Here is a 9702-nt window from a genome sequence, read left to right as displayed (position 1 = left end):
TTTTCTGGATTTATGTAGTGGTACAAACCCATATCAAAACTCCCCTCTGTAAAAACCTTTGACTCTAATAAGTCGACAATAAAACAAGAATTTGATCCTGGTTTTAACCAGTGTACACATTTCTGTGCTGTTTCTGTATGCGTTAGTATATTTAAAGATAACATTTCAGAAAACGTGTACTGTAATAAAAAACAAAGTCATTTTAATTGTAATATTATTCACCATCCACCTCTTTAAAAATAATGACATTTCAAATGATAAGCTCCATCTTATAAACAGGGCATTCATAAAATAGACTTTACAAGCATATTTCATGCAATTTTGATATTTAAAAAACCCTTTATTTATCTCCCAGTCAGACGGGACGTTTGCAGTCAGTTAGTCTCACCTGTACAGGCAGTGCTGGAGTGTGTTCAAGGTGAAGAATGAGATCATAATCATTAGAAGCAGTCCAACCAGTCAGACCGCTCTCACTGACACAGGCTGCAGCCATCAGACACTTAGATTAGCTTAGTTTAGCATATATACTAGGAAAAGGGGGGAAATAGTGAGTGACAAAATACACATTTAAGTGTACTTAATATATCTCTGTACAAAAACTGAAATGTAAAAACAATTTGGCAACTTGTTTTGGTCCCAGTCAAGAAATAGCCCGATCCATAATCCCCTGTTAAACGTCTTATTGATGTTTTTACTCCTCTGATTTGGTATGGATTAAACAAACTGGATTCAGAGCTGCTGATAGGTGGATTTTGTTACCTTTGGACAGGCTGGCTTTGTCTTCCCCTGTTTCCAGTCTTTATGCTAAGCTAAGCTAACCAGTTGATGGCCTTATTTCTAACAAACATATACAGCAATCTTAATATCTATGATCAGCTGATCCAAGAGGGTTTTAAATAGTTTATAAAGCTTCAGAAGAACCAAATCTATCAGACAAATGTAGTTAAGTCGAAATGGAAATAGTCAAGTACATTTTTTTTAAGCTACTTTCCCTAAGTTGAGAACTAGTGCAAACTGTACTTCAGTAAGTACATTTAAAAAAACACAAAAAATAACATTCTTTGTTCCTTTTTTTAATCCATTGAGGCTTTGTTCAAACTTTACAAGCAGTGTGCAGAGAGGTGGACGAAATACAATTAACATAACACAACAGACAGCTGAGATGTAACATTTACATTTCCCTCGTTTGTGAAACCACTGCAGCCTAATGTTTAATGATCAGATATTGTTGATGTTACAAGTAACTGTCAATACATTTTGTACCAATATACTATAATTCAATAATCAATCCTGAACTTCCCCTTTAAAACACACCAGAGACCCATCATTTTCCCCTCAATTGAAAATTATAAAAGAATATATACAATATTTTACTAATGAAAAAGGAGAGCATTACTTCCACTAGTAATGTGTGCAAGTATGAAACACTTTTTGAACACACAATTCTGAGACAATAAATACTTTTCTTGTCCCCCTGACATATAAAGAAGTGGTAAAAGTTTATTTCTGAGTAAATAGTTTTTTGATGACTTCAAGTCATGACGGCAGGTAGTGCAATCCGTAGAATAAACTAGAGTACATTAGAATATACTCATCAGTATTTTATGTGTTTTTATGCGTCTCATCAAGGTGAACCATATGTGATCAGATTCTGAAATATCAACGACAATGTACTTCCCCAGTTGAATACATTTATTACATTTAGTGAGAGTGAATCTTTCTGTAGAAAATCAAATGGTTGTTCTACTCAGTGTGATTGACAGGAGAGATGATCAGAGAGTTTTTACCACCTTTGTAGTTACAGGGACTGAAGTATGGGTAGAGTTTCTCTTTGAAGCGGCAGCCAGTGAAGGAGTAGATCAGAGCTGCAGCATCAACATCATAAAAGGAGACCAGACCCTCCTCATAATCCACTAACACCCCCAACTTCTCGGGCTGAGACTTCAGAGAGAGACGGACTGGAGGGTCAGCACATGCTGAGTACTCATTTTCCTTCCTCAACCATATCATCCAGTTACCTTTCTGAGGAGACAGTGTAATGTTTCCCTTCCTGTTGATCGACTCTCTGGCCACTCCAAGAGTCCACCCAGTCTTCCCTTTAACCTGAACCTCGTAATAAAATATTCCTGAAGAGAAACTCTGCTTTGCTAAGACACAAGCACAATAATCAAATCTCTTTGGATTGTCTGGGAGATTCTTCCTCACATCACTGTCTTTAACTTGTTTTCCATCATCAGACAGGATGAGTCTGGGATATGCTGTATCAGGATCAAGAGTCACCTCCACCTCATACTGCTGGACCCTCTTCAGCTCCACCTCAAGCAGCTTCTTCATCTGTTTACTGAGCGTCTCCTCCAGCTGAGTCACAGCTCTCACCACAGTCCCCTCATATGAAGGTGGACGGACCCTGACTTCTGTCCAGTTCTTGGTGGGTGGAGCAGCGTTCAGGGACGTGAAGCTTTGGAGGAGGTGGAGCTGGTCTTCAGAGCGTGACAGCTGCTCCACCTCAGAGCTTCTCTTCGTCAGCTCAGAGATTTCCTGTTCCAGCTCTTTGATGAAGCCTTCAGCCTGTTCCTCTGTCTCTCTCTGCTTCTCTTTGATCGTGTCGATGAGCTCGGCCTGGCTTCTCTCAACAGACTCCTTCAGAGCGGTGAAGACCTGAACACCATCTGCTATCTCTCTGTCTGCTCCTTCCTTACTGAGCTCCACTGAGCGATTCATCTCCTGAACCTTCAGTCGTCTCTTCTGGATCATCTGCTGAATTTCAGCCTCTGTCTTCCCCAGCTCAGCCTTCTTTCCTTCATATTCTTCTTTCAGAAGAACAAAATCATGTGTCTTGTGGTCTAAAACAGTGCAGAGCATGCAGACACACACCTGGTCGGTCTGACAGAACAGCTCCAGCAGTTTATCGTGCTTCACACACATCCTTCCTTCCAGGTTCTCCACAGGGTCGATCAGCTGATGTTTCTTCAGGCCTGCCCTTGTCAGGTGAGGCTCCAGGTGAGTCTCACAGTAGGAGGCCAGACACACCAGGCAGGACTTCAGGGCCTTCAGTCTGGTTCCATTGCAGGCGTCACAGGGAACTTCTGCTGGTTTGAAAACGTGTTGCTCTGAGCTGCTGCTGCTGGCTTTCTGTTGAGCTGACTGTCTGAACTGAGCAGCCATCTCAGAGATGAATGTGTTGACCAGCAGCTCAGGTCTTGTGTGGAATAACTTTTTACAGTTAGGACACTGATAGGGGACATTTATATCCCAGTGTTGAGTGATGCAGGCTTTACAGAAGTTGTGTCCACATGGTGTGCTGACTGGATCAGTGAACACATTCAGACAGATGGAGCACAGAAACTGATCTTCAGTCAGCAGACAGCTGGCAGCAGACATGTCTCTCTGGGGACAAAACGTGTGAAAAAAACAAAAACTGTCATGTATATATGATTTAATCTCTTGTATCTGTTTGCTATAAGTCAAATAGATGGTGATACTGAACTCTGCTGATGTATCATGATTATGCGGAGGGTGAAAGATTGCTCAAATTTGCAGTACACTGTTATTGTTAAATGTTAAAAAAATCTCTCCGTTTGTTAATATTATATATACATCTGGAAAATCATAGCAGCATTCGGTTTAAACTCTAAGAAACACAATGTGTAAGCTCTAATACTGTTGGGGGATTTTGCCGTTGTTGAACAGAGGAGTGAAACCTCCTGCTGAGCATCACTGAAGTTAATACTAGTAAAAAACAGTAAACGTTGGAGCTTCAAAAGGCAGACAGCAGTTACTACAGAAACAGGTTCAAAGCTCAAGGCTACTTACCACAGTGTGTACAAATGATATAAGATGAAATATGTAATTGTCATGCCTTTTTATAAGACAAACTTGTAACATAACACCAGATCCCTTGCTTTGGACAGTCCAGAATAAATCTAATATTTAGATTCTACTTTATTTAATCAATTGAGTCAATTATAAAAATGTTTTCAAATACAGGAAATATGAAAATAAGTATAAGCTAATGCTAGCTTTGGCTGTATGCTCTCTAACCTAACTTAACCAGAGTTTACATTGTAGTTATATTGTTGGCTGGTGCTAATGTAAATGTTGAGGTTTATATCTTAACTGACACATTTCTGTAGTATAATATTCTTTATATGGTAAACTGATATAATACAGTCAGATTCAGATTTTAATCCAACTTTGACTAAATATTTAGTAAGTGATGTGTCTGTAGTGTACTCACCAGTGTTTGCAGAGTCCTGCTGTGTTGTTGAGAAAAAGCTGCTGGATTCAGTTGAGTGTTTGTTCAGAGAAACAGAGACTTGTCTCGGCTGCTGCTCTGCTGTCGCTCAGACAAACTTCAGCTTTGATTTCCGTGAATGGAAACTCTTCTCTTATGGCGCATTTCCATTACAGTTTAGGAACTGGGGTAGTATCTATAGTAACCATAGGTTTATGTTCTGCATTGCATAAGTGTTTTTTCAAATGTGTTGGCGCGAACTGCAAGCAAACAACGGTGTGTTGTCAGGACAATGCTAGCTTCTGTTTGTGATTGAGTGCATTTTGCAGTCATAGTTATAACTTCTACTGACCGGGAGTTAATTTAAATAGTCTGGTAACGTTATTGAAAAGCTAAAAGCTGAACTCTTTATTTTCGTTTAATTCATGCTGTTGTGAAGCGGGGGGGTTGAAGCTACATCTGAGCGGGTTCAAAGTTAACGGGCAATCATGTTAGCGTGCTAAAAATGATTACCTGCCGTTTTTGCAGGTTACCGGTTACTAGTGATGGGAATTCCGGCTCTTCTTGGTGAGCCGGATCATTTGGCTCGGCTCACCAAGAAGAGCCGGCTCTTTCGGCTCCCAAACGGCTCTTCAGTTTACCACATATTATACCTTTTATAATTCAATCAAATGTAGCCCTGTTTGACTAATGATTTATATGTGTACACATATCACTTAAATTATTCAATACATCCTTTGTACTGAAGTATTCAAAAGTAAAAATTACATGTTTAATATCAATTATTTGCTGCATGTGGCCAATTGTTTTCATTGCATTTACAGACCCTTGTACAGTATCTCTCTGATACCACCCAATGAATGCACAGACTTGCTTGTAGAACCACGCTACACAAAGCAGATTGCAACACCTATAAAAACTTAAGCATAGACATTTAAAAAAAGGGGCTACTGTATCGACATTTTAAAATTATATTTAAAGAAAAGGCCCTGACAAAACAGCAGGGCTCTATTTCCGTATTAACTATAGAAAAAAAGACAGCAACAGCTGACATCAAATCTTTGCTGAGCCCAAGGATAATCATAAATAAATAACATAGTGAAAATAAATATATTGCAATGCTCAGTACAGCAGCATCCAGCCGTCTCTAATCATAAAAAAACATAATACAAATAAATGTATTGCAATGCTCAAAACAGCAGCATCCAACAGTCTCTAATCCTTGGATATGTCATGCCACTGCATGCATGCACGGAGCAGCTGTAGCGCGGAGATCATCATATCATTCTGTCTTGTATTACTTAACAAAAAATAACAAAAACAAAAAAACGGCTCGTTCGCGGGCGCGAGCCGGCTCCCGTCGTTCACTTAAAAGAGCCGGCTCTTTGAGCCGGCTCGTTCGCGACCGACACATCACTACTCCACATCAGGTGTATCTTCGCCCCTTGAACTGCAGTCGGTGTAAACAGGAGGACTTGGTGAAGACCCTCCCTCTTGGGCGAGTGCTAGGTTTTTCCTCTTCATGTTTTGGGTGAAAAACCCATCGTCTTGACCTCACTAGCTGTGTGGACACAATAGTTTTCTGTGTGGGGGAACAACATCACTCGTAATGTCTTTCCTTCTCATAATTACAAAAATAGTCTGCTAAATGTTCTACTATGTTTTAATGTTCTTCTACTAATCTGTGGATGTTTTATATTGAAATGCAATATGCTAGTCATGATTTTTTAAAATAACATTCCACCTCTCCTCCCTGTGGTGACAGATATGGCTCTATGTGGCTGGATTTCAAAATGTCCTTCTGGGCTGGAGATGCATCACCTGGTGGTCTGGCCCTCTGAGCTTCCTCATTGTTGTGGATGATACCAGGCTGTCAGTGGCATTTGATTCATATTTGGACATCCTGTTCCTCTTTGACATCCCTGGGACCCCCTGCCTCTGTTGTAGTCATGGAAACCTCCCCTGGGGTAACTGTGTGGAGGGCCGTTGTTTGGGGCTTGTTGCTGTGTGGTGCAATGTTCTGGTACTTGTAGCATCTTGTGTTGCGGACAATCTCTGGACCAATGGCCCATTTGGCTGCAACAGTAACATCCCTCAAACCGGAAACGTCTTCCACCTCTTTGTTGATTCTGAACCTGAATCTCACTACCTGAGTTTGAACTGTTTGAGGTGTCTGCCCTGCATTCTCTGGTTCTTCCTGAGCTTGAATTGTTGGAGGTGTCTGGCCTGCCTTCTCTGGTTCTTCCTGAGCTTGAATTGTTGGAGGTGTCTGGCCTGCCTTCTCTGGTTCTTCCTGAGCTTGAATTGTTGGAGGTGTCTGGCCTGCCTTCTCTGGTTCTATGGCCATCTCTGAAAGCTTCTCCTCCCTTCTCCTTGTCTTGTTCCTACAAGCCTCGGTGTCTTTCTCCGCTACCTGTATCTTCAAAAGTCTTAGTTGTAGTGCTTCCCGCTCTGTCTTTTGTGTTTCTCTTTCTCGTCGTCTTTCTTCTGCGATTTCTTCTAATCGTATGTTCTCTTCCATCAGCTGTTTGGATTTACTGGTTAGCACTCTTACTTCATACTCCAATTCTTTGACACTTTTGTCCGTGGAGACTCCATTCAACTGCAAGACTTCTCCTATAAATCCAACATTTGGGGAGGGAGGAGGGACTTCGGCCAGGCTTAGATACAGCTTTGGAGTTTGGACAACTCGAGCGTCTTTTGTTTTTTCTGCTATGTCTTCCCTCACTGGCAGGTCTGCTATTCGGACCACATTTATGCTGTCTGTCAATAGGCTGGCATATTCCAGATGGAGTATCAGACTTGTAACTCTTATAAACCTTTGTTCAGCTTCCCTCCATACATTTAGCTGTTGTAGGCATTGTTCATGTTCATAGTCGAGTACTGCTCTTCTATGGGCTTTTGTTGGTCCAGGTTGATCATCTGCTGGAATCAATCCTCTTGTTTGCCACTGTTTAAACAGTTTCTCTATTTGGTTCCATGTCTTCTGTCCATCATTTGCATATGTTGTAGCATCTGATCTGATGTTTACCCTTTCCTTGATATCTGCAGTTGAGCCTGGCACTGCGAATGCTCTTAACTTTGTGTCTTTTGGTGACATGTTTCTCAAATACTAGGATGAAATTACTAAGTTATCAAAGATGTATTACTAATCCTCTGAATAGTACCTTTGTATTCCTTTATAAAAGTATCCTATGTCATCAGTAGTTAACAGTACTTAACCTTAAATCTGTATTTTTTATTTTTTTATTAATAAAGTAAATTAATAATTAAAATTATGAAATGTAAAAAATAAAAATGTATGTGCATGAGATTATGCAAATGTCATAAACTATGTTTACTTCAATAATATGGTGGTTGAATATTCTACTGTCTAGGTTGAAAGACTATTATGTAAGGTTTCTTATCTTAAAATCAGGAACCACCTGTAATTCTATCTGTGTGTGATGAAGTATGTGTTTATCTATAACACATGAGAAATAAACTTCAGCATATAATTGTAATTCTGCAACAATTCTGTACAACCAGCAGAGTGCGCTGTTGTAGTTTTCAGCTTCTGCCAGCAGAGGTAGCTGTTCTAAAACGGACTTCTATGTAACAAGAAGAATCTTATTTTTCTAAAAAATACCTTTGAAATGGGAAGGAAAAACAATATGATTTGAACAGTAAAGCATAAACCAGCCAAAACACATTCGCAAGCACAAATATTTCAAAAATCAAAGAAAGAAAGAGATCTCCGTCCTCCGTGTTTTATTATATAGAGTCGTTATTCATTTGTTTTAAAGCTCAATAAATAACAAAGAAGACCTTTGACCGGCACTTTTCTAATTTTGTCCGGAAGATTTAAACTTTAACGGACATCTTGAAACCGGCGAAAGTAACTGAAACTGAAACTCTGCCGCACGGTCCCCTCGTTCCTTGGAAGAGGCGGAGAGGTGGGTGTTTGTCATCTGCTGGTGGACTAACCGGAGAGAATTACAGTGCTTGCCTCGACGGGGAGGGATTGCATTGCAGCGGGAGCAAACGCTTGCCTCGGGGAGGGAGAAAAAAAGCCACAGCGGAGAATAAACAGAAGGGTAACCATGGTAACAAAGTCTTCTTCGCTGCTTTTGTGGCAGACTACAGCGCCACTTACAGGCCTGGCATATGTACTACAGCGTCTCCAGCACTTTCGAACGGCAATGGCCGTGACTGTCTCCTGATTGGTGGAGTTGGCCCAATAGCCGTAGCGCCACTTTCCTGACGTCAGTAAAGTGTTCAAATCTGGATCAGTTTTTATCAGATCCGTTGCAGCCCCTTTTTTAGAGATTTGGGTATGGAGGAAAATAGAGAGGGTTGTGTTTTCTGACACTTGGTGAGTTCCCTGGAACACCGGGGACACATATGTATAAAAGACGTCCAAAAGTGCATTTTGCATGATAGGTCCCCTTTAATTACAAAAGCTTTCACTTTAATATGAACCTTTTCTAATGTTCCGTTTCTTTTTTTATTAGACTACACAAGTGTGAACTGCTTGTTGTATAATTGATGGTTGTAGGATAACTGTTTAGCGGTAGCATACAAATATTCTAATTGGAATACTATGAAAGTGGCCTTAACCAGAATTGATAAGATTCCATGTGACCTGTGCATTTCAAGTGAGAAAACACATTCACAAAACATTTTGGCATTATTGCCTTGTAGTCTAAAAGTGAATTTAAGTTAGTCTGAAATATTAGCCTTTCAAGGTAGTTTATAGCCTATTTAAAGTTAATTATATGACCTAACATTTTGACAAGTCATGCACAAGTGAAAAACTTACTGTCAGAAGCACAAGTTTACTGTGAAGGGCATTCAGTTATCCAATGATGGACATTATCCTTGTATAGTAGCATCTAAACATTCAACACAAGTCTTTGTTCCTGACACTTGTTGAAACATTCAATGTTTTGTTGTCTTTACGCTCAAACCAGAAGAAATAAAAGGATGCTATATTAATGGTACCAGATATTTGTGTGGCTTATGGAATAGGACAAGGCTTCCAAATCACCCTTTTTTTGTTCAAACTGGCTGATGCCTCTAAACCCTAAAATGTTCACCTGGCTTTTATGTACCATCTAAATGAAGCTCAAGTGTAGGTTCAGTCAGGAAGACTGGCTTTACCATCATTATGCTGCATTTAATTAGCTCATTATGGGCGTCCACTCTTAACCAATTACCACAATGTCCAGCAGCCAAACTTTAAATGTGGCATTAATGCTGTGTCACCTCCACAGGGCCGATAATGCATGTATCCCTTAAGACATACGATACCAGTTCTTTAACCAAAAAAAGAAAGTGTACAATTATCTGAAAATTAAAAATCTAGGGAAACATTGCTTTCCAAATGTTTTGATAAGCTACTTGGAATGAAAGAGTTTCTTTGCCATATGCAGCATTGATTGTAGTATTTTTTTATAAACACATTTATTGATATTTACAGTAAAAAT

General features: G+C 39.9%; 1 protein-coding gene across 1 annotated transcript; it reads right to left on the bottom strand.

Moving 5' to 3' along the window:
- Positions 1-1052: 1052 nt before the first annotated feature.
- On the bottom strand, positions 1053-4292 carry LOC117488159 (zinc finger protein RFP-like). The gene is made up of 2 exons (XM_034136954.1): positions 4238-4292; positions 1053-3387 (listed from the first exon to the last, which is right to left on the bottom strand). Exon 2 carries the CDS (start codon positions 3379-3381, stop codon positions 1744-1746), a length of 1638 nt encoding a protein of 545 aa, XP_033992845.1. The 5' UTR covers positions 3382-3387; positions 4238-4292; the 3' UTR covers positions 1053-1743.
- Positions 4293-9702: the final 5410 nt, after the last annotated feature.

Source organism: Trematomus bernacchii, unplaced genomic scaffold, assembly GCF_902827165.1.
Source record: "Trematomus bernacchii unplaced genomic scaffold, fTreBer1.1, whole genome shotgun sequence".
NCBI lineage: Eukaryota > Metazoa > Chordata > Actinopteri > Perciformes > Nototheniidae > Trematomus > Trematomus bernacchii.
Note: the sequence above shows the minus strand (reverse complement) of the source record. Positions and strands in the feature narration are given on the sequence as shown.

Bases quoted from the DNA above. Each gene is read 5' to 3' on its own strand.
- LOC117488159 (XM_034136954.1), bottom strand. From the start codon at position 3,381: ATGTCTGCTGCCAGCTGTCTGCTGACTGAAGATCAGTTTCTGTGCTCC.